Source organism: Hipposideros armiger, unplaced genomic scaffold (genome assembly GCF_001890085.2).
Source record: "Hipposideros armiger isolate ML-2016 unplaced genomic scaffold, ASM189008v1 scaffold_149, whole genome shotgun sequence".
Classification (NCBI taxonomy): Eukaryota; Metazoa; Chordata; class Mammalia; order Chiroptera; family Hipposideridae; genus Hipposideros; species Hipposideros armiger.
Window position 1 is genome coordinate 2,846,682 of NW_017731499.1, and position 16,305 is coordinate 2,862,986.

Genomic DNA, 16,305 nt, shown 5'->3' on the forward strand with positions numbered 1-16,305 from the left:
CTTGGGCCAGTGAAGCAATGTCCTCCACAACTAGACTGAAGAACAAAACGACAGCAACTTGTCTGTTCCCCTTCCTCCCAATTCCCCAGCGCTGTTATCCCCCAATTCCCCAATAAAAATCTTTAAAAAAAAAAACAAACAAACACGGAGCTGCCTCTGCCCACCCAGGATCTGGAGACAGAGCACTTTGTCCTCTGAAGCCAAGAGGTGATGTGACTTACTTAATGGCCCATCAGTGACAGGAACAAAACTATCCCGCAATCTTGAGACTGTTTTCTTCTTTTTAATAAATGTATGTATTTTGCATGCTAATGGAACAAGTGGTCTTTCCTTTGGAAGTCATGAAGATACTACAATTCCCAAAAGCACCTTGGAAGCACTTCGTGTTTGTGTGTCTGATTCATTCGTTTATCCCAAAATCACTTACTGAGAGCCTACTGTTCCCCAGGCCCCATGTGAGGTGCTGACCATACAGAGGGGCCCAAGACAGGTGACATCCCTGCTCTCCTAGGCTTAGTTCTCATGGGGCAGATAGACAAGGAAATTAGCAGACTTGAGCCAGAGGGCACTGAGGGCCACGAGAGGATGAAGCAGGAAGCAAGAAGCAACGGCTAATTTAAACTGGATGCACAGGGAGGGCTTCTCTGAGGCGGTGTCATTTAGAGGAGCCAGTTTTAAGTAGCCTTTTTAACATCCATGGCCACCCTGCCCCCACCACACCTAACTTACTATCATCTTAAAGGAAACCTCTGGATTTAGACCCCTATTCCTTCCTAAGTCCCTTTTCAGAACTTGAAAAGACAAGCATGCAAACAAAACCAGCTGTTTCTATGTTATAGAACAAACTGTTTATGCACATTAATGCGCCAGTTCTCCACCGACAGCTCAGAGTGTTAGCTGCTCAGTCAAATCACAACCAACCTGAACAATCTGAACAAGGGCTGCCGGAAACCCTGGTGTACGCATCTCATCACTCTCATTGCTAAGGACAGCGATCCAGCACCATAAGGGAATCAGCTCATTCGCCGAGACCTTACTGCGTGTGGCTGAAAGACTCCAAGATGGCCCCAAAGATGGCTGTGTTGTGACAGTCACATCCGTGTGCAACCCTTGGACCTAGAGTCACTCCCAATAAACAGAATACAGTGATACAATGTCCCTTCGGGGAGCAGGCTAGACCAAGATACAGAAATAAACTAAACACCCCTCAAGGGATGAATGGATAAAGAAAATGTGGTAAACACATACAACAGAGTAGTATTCAGCCTTCACAAATAGAAGGAAATCCTGCTATTTTGGACAATATGGCTGGAACGGGAGGACATGATGCTGAGTGAAATAAGCCAGTCACAGAAGGACAAATACTGTCTGATCTCATTTATATGTAGATTGTTTTAAACAGTCAAGCTCAGAGAAGCAGAGAGTAGAATGATGGCTGCCAGGGGCTGAGTGTAGGGGGGATTAGGGAGGTCAAGGGTACAAGCTCAGTTGTGCAGGATAAAGAAGTTCTAGAGATCTATCCTGCAGCATAATGCTCACAGGTGACAGTGCTTTACTGCATACTTAAAATCTGTTAATAAGGTAGATCTTACGCTGTGTTCTTACTACACACACACACACACACACACACACAATAATAATAATAATAATAATAATAATAATAATAGGGGTAAGAGGAAACATTGGGAGGAGGTAGTGATGGTTTTGCAGGTGTATACTTAAATCCCCAAACCCATCGACTTATACATATCACATACATACAGCTTTTTACATGTCAATCATACCTCAATAAAGTGGTTTTAAAGAGCGAGATTAGGCCAGAGAAAGAGCATGACTTTCATCTTGCTCATTCTATCTCTTCGGGGGCTCCGCTCTGGAGGAAAAAGGCTACCTAATGGAGAGGCCAACGTGGTAAGGAGCTGAGTGAGGCCTCTGGCCAACAGCCTGGAAAGGGCTGAGGCCCTCACACAACACCACGTGAGTGAACTGGGAAGAGGAGCCTCCTGGTCGAGCCTTCCGATGAGACCACAGCCCCCGCTGACACCTGACTGTACCTTGTGAGTCCCCAGGTAAGCTGCACTGAGATTCCTGACAGGAACTGTGTGATAAAAAATCATGGGAGTTGTTTCAAGCTTCCGAGTTGCAGGGTAATTCATTCCGCAGTAAGAGATACCTATGGGTCAGGCATTAACAATAAAGGACCAGGAGGGAGTCAGCAAGACTTCTGCAAGAGCTGAAGGGTGGTGTCATGAAAAACACTGAGATTCTGATTTATTTTAAAGTTAACTGTGAGCATCATTTATTTACTTTACTTGAAAAATAACCTTTTTGCACCGATGAATGCTTTTACCTTCGTTCCTGTTTCTGAGACAGTTTGCAGAGCTGTTTAAACTGGATAAATTAATCAGAACCGGATCAGGGAGGTGATCGTCACCCCAAGGTTGAAACATAAATCAATGTTCTACAGCAAACAGAATTTATAAACACTTTTCTACAGCAAACGTTTTAACGGATACAGTTTCCTATGACAAACAGCCACAGCCTGGAAAAGTCAATAGTTCTTGGAGGTATTAAAATACATCTTTCATTATTATTTGTTTCCTTAGTGAAATCTTACATAGACTCTCAATTTTATGATGACAAGGTACAAAACAAATCAGGCTTGACTTAAAATGAATGACAGGTCACATGTCACTATTCCATGTACCTTATCTATTTAATGAAGGCAATTTGTTGACTCAGGGCCTCTATTCTGGGTCCTCTTAAGGTTCCTGCTACAGAGGTTGGTGATCTTTGGTCTCATCTTAATTTTAATCAAGGCTGAATTAAAGATATTTGAGGCTTATAATGAAGGGGGAATCTTTTGTACTTTTATACCTCCCCAATTCCTTGATGAAAGTGAACTGCTAATATTTACATTAAACTATTTCACCAAAGTCCAGAGTTACCAACAGAGCAGAGCACAGGTATTAGCTAGCTGACATCTCCAAGAGCCAGGGAAAGCTTGCGATGCCATCCCTTCCAGGGCAGAGCAAGTGTCTGCCCCCTGGCCCAGCTCAGATTCTCTCGAGACCCCCTGAAAGCTCTATTTTGGCAGCTCAAGCCATGGAGTTTGGAGACACTGAGGCCCATTCCTAAAGCACCCTGACACATCATCAGAGCCTTAGAAAAGACACGTGAGCATCCAGTGGGGAGTTTTGTGTTTGACTTTGGTTTTGTTTTTTTCCTAGTCAAAGAATTTAAATATGAGACTGCCAACCAAAGAACTGGAAATTGTCAGTGCTGGAGGGATTCTCAAAGTTGCTTGAACCAATGCTCTTATTTAACCAAGGGGGATACGGAGGCATGGCTAGGGGTCTTAGTCATGGTTCAAGTTCAAAGTGACACAGTGAATCAGCAGCAGCTTCCACTGTTCAGAATCTCAGTGCTGACAGGCTGGTCTGAAGAGGACAGCCACAAAGTAGGTGGAATGTGCCCTGAGCTCCCTGAAAGCTGTCCACCTCCATGAAGACATTTTTCTCTCCAAAAAGTTTCCTTTGAACAGAACATTTTGGTAAATAAGACTGTACACAAAGATAACGCTGGCCAGGCCCCGAGCTTCTCCCCAGTGGGCTGCGATGCTCACAGCCCCTGCCAACAGCACAGGGCTGACTCAGAGTAGAGGCTGGGGCCCAGAACAACCATCTTTCGTGGGATGCTAATTTCTCCAAGAGATTGCAAATTCCAGATCTCTGGATGTGGTATGGCCAGCAGGTGTGTTCTCTTTGGCTCATACAGTGTTGACAGATAAACTTTTGAATGTGTTGGCCAACATTTTCAGTTCCTGAACTTCATGCATACACCTGGCTTTGTAATTTCTTGTGGAATATCCGGCCACATCAGGTCCCAGGGGAAGGGGCCAGCGATTGGCTGGGGCTGAGCAGTGGCTGCCCCTCTACAGGGCATGGGCTCTAGAATTTACCACACTCCACACCTGGCCCAATTCACCACCAGGCCCCTGTAGACATCTGCAACGTTAAGCCGAGCTCAACAAGGAGTGAGATCTCGGCCTATGAACCAGGCCTATGGTGCCCCAGAGCCTCAGCTGACTTCAAGGCAGCTGATCACACAGGTGATAGTGCAGAGAACTGTCCGGAGAGGAGGTGCTGAAGTCTGTCCACAGGACAAGCCAGAAAAAAACAAGCTCTGGGTTACCACCATAAATTACCGTAATGTGTTACTGTAGCCTACATCAAATAGTGAACACAGCCTAAATCAAATGTTTTCATTAATTAAAAAATATTTTTTAAAGGAAATATTGGCCTTAGAAAGAAATCTGATTCATCCATCGTACAGAGAACAAGAGTTGGCCACCTCCAAATTTCACCCGATAAGACTACGGACAGGAAGGACTGTGAGTCGACTTTAAGCATCATCAGATGCAAAGCAACTGCATAGAGAAGAATCTTAAAACCTCTGAAAATTCACACAGGGCCTTACCATTAATCCTTCCTAGGAGACTGTTCATGTGCCAATATCCTGTCTGAAAGACAGATATTCAAATTGCGTTCGCTCTTTACAGGTTGCACTTTTAATATCACAAACTAAATGTTTTCTCGAGTTTGTCTCTGCCAATATCCCTCTCGTTTTTATTATACCTTGTGGGCATATGTGTCAATTGTTAATGAAAACCGACTTTTTAGTATATACCGAGAATTAGACATTTCATTGATCCTTTCTCTATTACCAGTTAGTCAATGACTGACCATATAACAAATGCACTCCCAAAAGCCCAGGAATCACTGCTTTCATCACCCGACTAGGAAAAGGCCGACGGGAGTCAGGCAGGTCATTCATTAATACCCAACGCTGTAATAATTTGCACTCTCAGGATGTGCTAAACCTGTTACTTTGCAGGCAACCTAAAATAATTCAAGCTGGAACACAATGATGAATAGCTTTCTTAATTTGATTTTTATAAAGAAAATTCTCATTTTCTAAATCTACCCATTTCTTTGTTCCCCGTAGCACATAGTGGGGTCCAGAAAATATCTGATGACGTATATACATACATATGTATACACACACACACACATATTTACACGCTTCAGCCTTCACAGCTTTTCCTTCACATATTGTATTGATTTGGTTATAAAAAGGCAAAGATGGGAGCTTCACAGCTGCCTGGAGGCTTTCTGGCTAAAGAGCAAATGCCAACAAAATGCAATTTTTGGAGTTTTTCACAGCAGCAATCTGCCCAGTGAATCATTGTCTAAATATCTTCAGCAGTACCCCTCAAATCTGGGGACTAATCTTATTTTAGTGGTAAACAAAAACAAAACAAAACAAAACGTAGTGAAACAATCTTGACCACACTGGGGCTCTTTCTGCTTTAATAACCCAAATGTCCCAACTATAAAACAGCCAGAACTCAGTGCAACAGTTAACAGTGTCCCTCAACAGCGGGGCCTGGAGCTGGGAGGGAGGGAGAGGTGACAACCTAGCGGTGCGGGCTTTCTTTCTGGGGTGGTGGTGATGATGTTATACTGATGGTGGCGATGGCTGCACAACTGTGGATAGACTAAAGCCACTGGATTGTTAACTTTAAAAGGATGAGTTGTGTGGTGTGTGAAGCTGTTAAAAAAAAAATACTGTTCTTCAGGACCCACTGCGCCCCCTAAATCATGAACTGACAGCAATATCCTCAATCTCCAAATTCCATTTCCTAAGCGCCAAGTGGATTTTACCCAGCCTCTCTTTTCTTGGCCTAAATGCACCCGAAAGGTGGTTTCTGAGATACATGGGAGCTTCTGAGTCATGGCTTAGCGGCCACACCTTGCCATTGGGGGAGGAAGGACGTGCCAAAATCTTATCTGGAGACTTTCGGAGGAGTGAGAAGGCAGATGGGCAGGACGGCTCAGCCGGGCGGCTTTCAGCACCACTGGCTTTGGCCGACGCTGCTCTAGACAATGGGCAATGGGGGGAGAGCATTTCCTGAATCTCTCTCTTCAAAAGCAGAACCCCACTTGGGGCTGGCCCATTCTGGGTGGATGTTTGCTGTGACTTTTCCCGGCCGTCCCCCATGGTCCCCTGCCAGGAGAGCAGGCAGTGCTTCGGGGAGAGCTGGCAGGAGGCGCTGCCCCTGGCAGAAGCAGCCCCGCAGGCACAGGGCCGGGCAGACAGAGGCCCTGGACTCGAAGCAAAGGCAGGCGCTTCCTCGGGGCAGATGCAGCTCCGTGCAAGAGCACCCACGGGGTAACAAAAACCTCCTGTGGCCAATATCTGATTAATGCACAAACTGCAGAGCCCGGGTTTCTGTTTTGTTTTGTTCAGAGAATACGTGGTCTGTGTAGGCAATGGGTTAGGCAGATACAAACATGTGATCCAGGGGTAGTATATTCATTCTTAGCCATTTGTTTATTCACATAGTAAATAGCCACTGAGTGTCCACTACGGTCGTCACTGTCCTAGGAGCAGGCTTCCTGCCCTCCAGGAATTTGTAGTCTAGAGGCAGGAAAAGACATCCAAGTCACAACTGTAAGTTATAGTAAGTATCATAAAGGAAAAGAATGGGTGAAGGTGAATGACAGGGGACCTCACTTAGAATGGGAGAATCCGCACAGGCCTCTTAAACTGTGGCCTGAAGAAAGTACAGAGAGAAAAAGAGGGGTGGAGAAAAGCCATGGAGAGGAGTGACAGACCCAGTTTCGGTTTCATAGAGATGGCTCTGAAAGCTGTCCAGAGACTGGATGGGAGGGGCCACAGCGGATGCAGCTGGCTCCTGGGATCGTCCAGGGAGAGATGGGGTGGTGGGGTCACAGGGGTGCGAGCTGGGAAGGCGAGTGGTGGACAAAACCAAGGTGAGCTCGGGAGGCTGATGGGACAGGACTGTGGATGGGTGGCACACGGAGAGGAGGGGAGAAGCAGAGGTCAGGAGTGACTGCTCAGCTGCAGGTCAGACAGGTGAGTGCAGGAAGGCTGGGAGGGGGCAGGCTGGGCGGGAGCAGGAAGATCAAGAGGGGTTCTGGCGCAGAGGCCCAAGGGCTGGGGTCCGGCAGAATCGCGTTCTCTGCTTGGCCCTCCCACTTACTAGTCTGGGACCTGAAATCACCAAAGTGTCACAGTGCCCTCACGCAGATCAAGCCAACGCATAAACGCAGCTGCACCTAACACAGATCAGCCAACACTCCGCCTTGGTTTTACAACTGCGGACCTGGAGCATTAGCACGACTAGCTTTGCTTCCTTTTCTTTTCAACAAGGCCACGTTGCTGAATATCTGCCTGCACTGGGCTCTGAGAGGGGGTGGGCGTAGTTCTGGGGCTCCTGGAGTCTCCAGCTGTCATGGCCCCACGTTACTGCCCCTTCCTCCTTGGAGGGCTTTGCAAAGTTAAAAATCACATGCTGCACACCGACAGAAAGTTGCCCATTAGATCTTCCCGTGAAGAGGACACTGTTACCAGACCTCCACCCGGCCAGGGGGAAGGGCTTACCGACACGGTCCATACCCGCTCTACAGGCACTGGGTGTCCCTCAGGGCAAGCTGACAGCCCGCATGCTCTGGGCATCTCTGACCCCTCAAGGAGTTTGCTCACCCCGTGTCCATCAGAGTGGCCCCCAAAACTGCTTATGCTAGTACTTTAATTAAACACGTAAGCCAGAGAAATGTGAATGTAAAAATGGTTGTTTCTAATAAAACTAAGACGGATGTTTTGGGAAGATTCGATAAAGGCAAGCTGGTGAAAACAGAATACTATTGAATTAGGTGTTGGGGAGACAAGTGTAAACGATGTGAAGGAAAAAAAACCTTAAATCCAGAAGCACCCTTCACTCAGAGTGTTTTCCAAGTGGTTTTTAACTGACTACTCTGCTGGAAAAACTCCAAACAGGGGAAAATTCATTATGGGGGTTCATGCAAGAAAGGCTACATGGCAGGCCCATCTGCAAACCCATACTCCAAGGCAGGTCCTTGGCCCGACCGTTAAAAGACTGGTAAGTGAATATGCATTTATAGTTTACATTCAAATGAAGGTTTTTAAAAAAATGTGTGTGGGCCGCGGAGCGGCGTGTTGGTTGAGAACTGGCTTGGGACGCCAGAGGGCCCCGGTTCGAATCCCACATATGAGAGCCAGTGACACTGCCCTCTACAGCTAAGATGCTGAACAACAGCTCAACCTGGAGCTGGGCTGCCAGGAGTCGCCGGCGACAGTGTAGGCTGCAGTCCCCTGCTGCAGTGGGCTGCCATAAGCTACCGTGTGTGGCCAGCAGTCAGCATGAGCGGCCGTCCAGAAGCCGGTGACTGATCTGCTTCGCTCGGGGAAGAGCGCAATGATGGTGTCAACTTGGGCCAGTGAAGCAACGTCCTCCACAACTAGACTGAAGAACAAACCACTAGCAACTTGTCTGTTCCCCTTCCCCCAATCCCCCAGCGCTGTTCCCTTCCCCCAATTCCCCAATAAAAACCTTTTAAAAAATTAAAAAAAAAAAGGTGTGGTATTTTTATGATTCCTCTCTTGAACTAATTTCTTCTATTCATTAGCCAAATGAATAGGCTTCTACTACAGTTTAAAGGGAAAAAAAGGAAATTTTCTAATAATCAGACCCTTAACCTGCACCATACATAAAATTAACTCAATATGGATCTAGATCTAAATTTGAGAGCTTAAACTACAATACTCTTAAAAGAAAACACAGGAGTAAATCTTCCGAATTGGGGTTGGACTAAGATTTCTTAGATATCACATCAAAAGCACAAGTGATAAAAGAAAATGTTGATAATTTGGACTTCATCGGACTAAAAACTTTTGTGCTGCAAATGCTATCACCAAGAAAGTGAAAAGACAATCCAAAGAATAGGAGAAAACATTTGCAAATCATAGATTTGACAACGGTCTTGTATCCAGAATATATAAAGAACTCTTACAACTCAGTAATAAAAACACAAAAAAACTTATTAAAAACCAGGTAAAAGATCTGTACAGACCTTTCTGCAAAGACCATGAGTGGCCAGTAAACACATGAAAACATGTTCAACATCATTAGCCATCAGGAAAATGCAAATCAAAACCACGCGATTCCATTTCACACCCGTTGGGCTGGTTATAATAATAATAAAAAAACAGACAATTACATGGATATGGAGAAACCGGAACCCATATACACTGCTGGGGGGGAATGTAAAACGGCACAGCTGTTTTTGAAAACAATTTGATGGCTCCTCAAAACGTTAAACATAGTTACTTATATGACCCAGCAATTCCAATCCTAGGCATCTACCCAAGAGAAATGAAATATATGTTCATACACAGGCCTGTATGTGGATGTTCTTGGCAGCTTTATTTATAATAGCCAATATCCAGATGGGGGAATGGCCATCAATGTCCCAACGTTCACCAGTGGGTGAATGGATACACCAAGTGCGGTTGTCCACACAATGGAATACAGTTCAGCAAAAAGAAACACAGTGCTGTTTTGTTACATGCTGCAACAACATTGGTAAATCTTGAAAAGGTTATGTATGCTAAGGGAAAGAAGCCAGTCCCAAAAGACCCCAGATTATAGGATTCCATTTATACGGCACATCCAGAAAAAGCAAAGCTACAGAGGTAAATCAGTTGAGAGTAAAAATAGGAAGAAACTGGAAATGGGCACAAAGTTCGTTTTCGGGGCGAGACTGAGATGTTCTAAAATTGTGATGTTGTACCAATTTATTCAATACCATTGAATTATAAACCTAAAATTAGTGAATGTTATGGTACCTCAATAAAGTTATCAAAAACTAGAAAAGCAAAGAAAAAATGGCACTCAAAAATAGAAGTTCATTTGGAAATGTGATCATGAAAATGTTATAATGGCAGCTTTTTACACACTAATTGTTACTGATGATAATGAGGAGGAGATAAATAATCAAAATTCCTATTTTAGTCATAGGAAGCCTTCTCAAATAGAGAGCGGGTTTGGCATGCTTTATGGCATAATTAAAAGCATTCATTTCATTGTCTTCATTAATATGTTAGAATTTTTTTAACCACAATATTTTCAACCCTGTTCAGGCTTGCATGCAAATCTCCAGGTCTACTCTTTCCAGAAAAAATTCTTGGGTAGACCCTGAAGACCGGAAGTGGAGGGATTTTTTTTCAAGACCCCCATTATTCTCTGCATATGAGAGGGTTACCAGAGGGCACCAAGCAATATTCAGGATTAGTGAATATAATTGGCTCCTTGGAAATAGCTTCAGAGGTTTAAAATGTCCAGGGAAGTAACCTTTTTAAGAAAACCAAGGAGAGAGCCCTGTTCGCTAAGAGGGAAGTATCTGGTGGTACAATGAACTGGGAAAACAGAATAGGACAGGAAAACAATTAAAGATAGGTCATTTTTAAAACCTATTTTATCTTGGTATTTCTCCCTTTGAGAGTGCCTCCAAAACAGATGTCATCAACTTTTCAGAAAGACAATTATTTGCTAGGAGAAAGTGGTCTTAATTAGGACATGTGCCAAGAAAAGACAACGATCAATTCTTCTGATTAAAATGAATATTTGAACATGCCTGAGGAATGTCAGCCTTCTCGGGTGAGACATGTACAATTTGGTTTTTGTAAACACCTGTCGACAGAGCCCAGCAGATGATGCTAACAGGGAATGGATGGCTGAAACCTGGCTTCATCTATCACACTGCTGGGAGGAGTACACGGGAATAGCGTTAACGCATGTCCATCACTGGGGTGGCGGGGAAGCACTCAGAGGAAAGTGCTCACCACGGCTGAATGTTGTGTCCTCCCCCTCAAACTCTTATGTTAAAACTTAACCCCCAATGTGATGATATTTAGAGGTGGGGCCTCTGGGAGGTGACTGGGTCTTCAAGGCTTAGCAATGGGATTAGTGCCCTTGTAAAAGGCACCCAGAGAGCTCGCCCCACTTCTCATGTAAGGACACAGGGAGCAGACAGCAGTGTGATCCAGGAAGGTCCTCAGCAGACACTGCATCTGCAGGCGCCTTGGTCTTGGACTCCCCAGCCTCCAGAGCTGTTGTTATAAACCACCTGAACAGGCCAAGACCGAGCTCTTTCATGTACTTGCCAGGCTTCCCTCGAGAGAGAAACTGTCTAGCTCATTCCAGAGGGGCTTCTAGAAGTGAGCGTGAGAGCTCTCAGGGCTGAGATAGGCACTGTTGCTTGAATTAAGCGAACGTCTGGGATAGGCAGTATTTGGGCAACAGATGGGAAAAGCCAGTTCCTTTCCTTCCTCTTCCAGGCCTGCCCGTGGGGCAACTCGACCAGCTTGAGGTCCTACCTGCCCGCAGAGCCTGGACTGATACTGGACCCTCCAAGGACATCTCTCAGAGTCACCAGCAGTGCTAACAGGGAGAAGTCAGTGACAGCAACAGAGGCAGCCTGGGGTGGACTAGGGGTTCAGCACCCAGGGAAGAAAACCCACAGGCCTGGGAATCCTAAGCCGATCCCCCCAAGGTCAGAGCTCCAGGCTGTGTGACCCACAGAGCATGCCCACTGGGGCGCTCAGCCCAGAGGGGACTGAAAGCAGGCCCCACTTCTGGAGCAGTCCAGGGTCGTTTTCCCTCTTCCTAGCTCATGAATTTATCTTCTAAGTCTCTCTACATCCCCCTCCCATCCTTTTCCAGGTGAAGGACTCTTGTTCTCTGGTCCTACTGGCAGCCCTGTGGCAGCTCCAATGGGCTAGGAAGCTTCAACACCTCAGCACCCCCATAATCTCCAGTGGAAGCCCCCACCACCATGACCACATGCACCTTCAGTTACTGAACACAAATTCAAACTGAACAATATGGTGCTATGGAAACGATGCTTCAAGACAAGCTCCTCCAATCAGATGGCACCCTAAGTTCCTCCTATGTAGAAATTCTTTTGTTGTCACTGCTGCAGCCAGACCATTGTTCTCAAAATGGGTATCTGATGATGTGTCCTTGTTTCCTCACATGTGAAGCTTCGAACACTTTGATGCTATTAAGCAAAGACAAACTCAGTCCCCCACCCCCACCCCCACCCCACCCCCGTTCTCCAGCGAACCACACTGCTCCAGACTCAACGGCTTCTTTCTTCCCTCATCCTTCCCTCGCCGGTCCCACCATGCCAGGCTTTCAAACTTGCTCCATTCTTGGTCCGCAATGGTCTGCCCTCCCTTCACGGCCCAGCTAACTCATAGTCATCCTTCAGCAATCAGATGACAAAGCCCTTCCTCAGGGAGCCCTCCCTGCACGTCATCAATACCCCATCAATAATGAGAGGATCTCGTGACATCTAATCCTTCACTTCTCTGACATTTGCCACAACTGCCATTTACCCTGGTTGGTGTGACTGACAGGTTACACAAACCTTCCCAAGCAGCTGTGTGCCAGGGGTGCATGTTCTTCACTCATCGCTGCGCGCTGGCATCCAGCACAATGGCGGGGACAAGGCAAGTGCTCAGTACACTTGATGAGTGGGCAAATCAATGAACCGATAGACAGATGGACAGACAGGCAGGTAAAGAGATGGACAGATTGGTGGATGGATGGCCTGGACAGATAGATGGACAGGAGGGAGACATGGTCGAAGAGTACAAGTGATCCCAGGGCCCACCCTTCTTCTGAGCCCTCCATCCCATCCTTTCTCATCTCCTTGGATATGTCTCTCCAATAATTTTCCTGCCTTTTGCATTTTCAACCCCAGATACGGCTCAGGCCAATCATGTGACCTTGAGCAAGTTGCCTAGCCTTTCTGAGCTTGATTTTTCTTCCACTATAAAAAGAGGATAATCATGATAGCTACCTCAACAGGACTATTTTGAAGATCCCATGAGAGTCCACATGTAGCCCAGAGCATGGGGCCCGGCTGCCATGAACACCTGATAAATGTCAGATGCTCCTGCTATTCTCATCACTGTTACCAGTTCGAGCCCGTCAGCCTCCCTTACACTGCTACTGAACCATGTCTCCCTTGCATCACCAAATGGCTCCACACAGAATCTTACCCTTGCTGACGTCACATTCTAACTCCCTACCATTCCAGGCGTCCCCCTACAGCTCTACTGACATTGCTCTCTTCCAGGTGGCATAACAATCAAACCTGCCATTCTCTGCTCAGCTAACATTCACGTAGACGTCTGCAACGTCTGACCCTGTGGGCCACCCTGCCTTACGCCCTCCACCCCAATGACAGTGCCAAGGTCAGCTCCTGTGTTTATCTTCCCAAAGTCCTGGTTGTTTCCTGCTGAGGCCTTCCATGTGCCTTTTTCTTCTTCCTACCCCATAACCACTGTCATATCCTAACATTACCCACACAGACACACACATCGTCCACTGTGCCACACCGTTCCCCTCAGCAATGCCACTGACTCCCACAGAAACACCATCTGCTCTCCTCTAGGTGGATGGCACCCACACCTCCACCCCCAGCTGTGCGCTACACCCCACAAACTGCCTCTGATTTCCTGACGGCACCTCAAGGCCACCACTTCCCAAATCAATCCCATCGCACCTGATCCTACTCCTTACTCCAATTTCAGTTAATGGCCTCACCATCACACAGGACCAATGCTTGAAATCCAGACTCCTCCCACTGCAGTGGCCAGTGAAGCACCCTAGCTGCCAAGAATTATTTTTTGTGCCACAGCTCTGTGCCTACATTATGATCCCCTGAGGGCATGTAGCTGCCTTCCCCACCCCCTTCTTTTTCTATTCTCCACAAGATCCTAGGGAGTGCAATGGGAACATAACAGATACTTATTCAGCTGAAAAGAAGAGATAGCACAGAGTAATATGGAACACTCACTGCTGGCGGTTGTGTAAATCGGTGTCAGGGCTTTGGAAGACATTTACACACGATCTAGTAAAGCTCGGGGTGATTATCCCCTACACCCCAGAGCTTTGCTCCTGGGTATGCGCCTTGGAGAGACTTCCCCACGTGTCCACAACACTTGTGCAAGAATGTCCGTAACAGCACTGTTACCAAGAGTGAAAAACAAACAACTCCAGGTCCATGTTATCGGAATGCTAGCAGGAAATAGCTGGCATACTTAAAAGAGGATAATTAAAGGAGGGCTTTAAAAGGGGTTGTTTTGGGATGAGTTCAGTGAGGAAAAACTATGAAGGTCAGTTTGGGAATCCAAAGACAGAAAAAAAAAAAAGCAGAGCTGTTGCCATTCCTACATCTGCAAGGAGGGAGGGAGCAAGTGGTTACCCAAATCTGAAAAGGAAGTCCCAGAGGAAAGGCTATCTTGAAAGAAGCAGTGACCTTCAGTAAGGAACACAGCCTGCCCAAGGCAACCCTACAGGGAGTAAGCTGGGGAAGTGAACACCCTGACTTTTGCTTCCCCCTCCGTCTGCTCTCTGCTTGGGTCTCCCCAGTGGCTGAACCCAACGGGAAGCCAGAGGACAAGGAGCCCACTGAATTCCAGAGTTCAACCTCCTGGAGCTCAGTGGAGAAGGGAGAGAGCAGACTGGGGAAGACAAAGGGAAGACACTCAGCTCATCCAGCAACCAAATGCATAAAGCACATTGTTTACACAATGGAATGTTGCCCAGCAAGAAAATGAGTGAACAAGAGCTCCCTGTGTCAACAGGGATAAATCTCAAACAAATCTCACAATGGGAATAAAAGGTGTACTGAAATATTTAGAAGATTGTATTTTCCACAATCCACAGCTCTATTTCTGGGCCGCCCCCCCCCACACACACACACATGCTCTTCCAGGACCTGGCCACTCTCCGCCAAGAGGTGCAAGGAAAGAAGAAAACAGAGTTTTAAAACAGAGAATTACAGGAGAAACCTACGTTAAGATAGGGTAGCCAGGGAACCTCTGTCTGAGGAAGTGACTGGACGTTAAATAAGGTGTGAAGGTTGAGAAAGAGCCAGGCTCAGCAGCCCTGCTATTCACATTGGGAACAAGGAAGAGCCATGTGCCAAGTCCCGCGCGACGAGAAAGGCCTTGGCCCTTTTAGTTGCAGTTGAAGAAAACCAGCGCGCAGAGCTGGGCAAGGGAAAGAACGGAGCACGAAGCCCGGTGGGGCAGGGCATCGGTGACTTCCCTCGGGTTACAGAACTGGTGCGGGCAACAAAAAGCCACCGAGGCGACAAAAGGAACCGGGGACAGACGTCTCCCTTGATTTACAGCTCTAGGGATGACCTTCACCTAGAACCTAGCGTGTGTCAGGCACTGGGTTACAAAAAAACACTTTTAGTCTCCTAAAGGAGCGGTCTGTTTAATCAGTTACCTATGAGGTACTAGCAACCCCATTTTTACAGCGAGGCAAAGTATCCATAAAGCCAAAGGTCACGCATTTAACTCTAACACAACTCCTGACGGCCTTCCCTTTCTACCGTCCTGATGGGCGCTGTTGGACGACTCGTATTAAGAGTCAGCAGCCGTGATTACAGAGTAGACTCATCACGGCCATCATAAAAAATAACGTTCTCTGACACGCACCAGGGGCTTAGGCAGAACTTCACTATTATTATTCCCGTTTTACAGATGAGGAAACTGGGGCCCAGGCTGGCTAAGTAATGAGCCCAAGGCAAGGCTTGGAAACCAAGTCCACCGGCAGAGCCCGCGCTACTAGCTGCTTTGCTGCCTTACTCTCGCTTCTCTTCTCTCAGGGGAGTTAGGTCAAGGCCAGCGAGGCTCCGTGACCAGCCTCTCCACGCGGACATGCTCCTCTCCACAGCGCCCCTGGAAGCCCTGCGAGCGGGCACTGTGTTACTGCGTTCCCCGGCCCCCGGGTGCAGCCCCCGGCGGGGTCCGGCTGGAGGTGCGCGCTCACGGGCTGAAGGTTCCCCCGGCGAAAGGTTCCGCAGCCCTGAAGTCACCGCCCCCCACCTTTCCCGGCGAAGGACTGGCAGTACCTGCGGAAAACGCGTCCAGGGTCCTGCCCTGGGCTTTGTGGAAAACACCCCCCGCCTCCTCAGCCGACATGATGAGCGAGTTTCTGGCCTCGCCTGAGTACACTGCGTGGGAGGGAGAGACGCGACTCCACACAGCTAAACGGCTGGGGCCGGCCTGGCTGGCTGGAGGAGGCACCCTCCGCTCAGGGCGGGGCGGCCGGGCGGGCAGGCGGGGCTCAGCCGCTCAGGGCGCCTCTAGTGCTGCCTGGGCGGGGCGGAAGCTTGAGTGGCCCTTCTGGGATCGACTGGGGTACCTGGCGAGTGGAGGCTCCTAATCGGGGGCATGTCTGTGCAGTGGGGGTATTTTGGGGCTCCAACTTGGGGGAGGGAGGGAACCAGGCCTTCCCTAAAGTTGGGGTTGTCAGGTTTAACAAATAAAAATACAGGACGCCCAAATAAGCAACAAATGATTGCTTAATGTTAAGTATGTCCCATGCAA

At 47.5% G+C, this 16,305-nt stretch overlaps 1 protein-coding gene across 3 annotated transcripts in view; it reads right to left on the reverse strand.

Annotated features, from left to right (window-relative positions):
- CPPED1 (calcineurin like phosphoesterase domain containing 1) overlaps positions 1–16,011 on the reverse strand; it is a 78,843-nt gene extending 62,832 nt beyond the window's left edge. For 2 of the 3 annotated variants that reach the window (XR_002124924.1, XM_019650897.1), the window contains exon 1: positions 15,828–16,011. Coding sequence is in view for 1 of the 3 variants with exons in the window: in XM_019650897.1 (XP_019506442.1) it covers positions 15,828–15,897 (70 nt within the window). In the remaining 2 variants the exon portion in view is untranslated. Of the gene's footprint in view, positions 1–15,561; positions 15,675–15,827 lie in introns of those variants that run through there. The other variant, XM_019650898.1, reaches the window with a different exon arrangement.
- Positions 16,012–16,305: the final 294 nt, after the last annotated feature.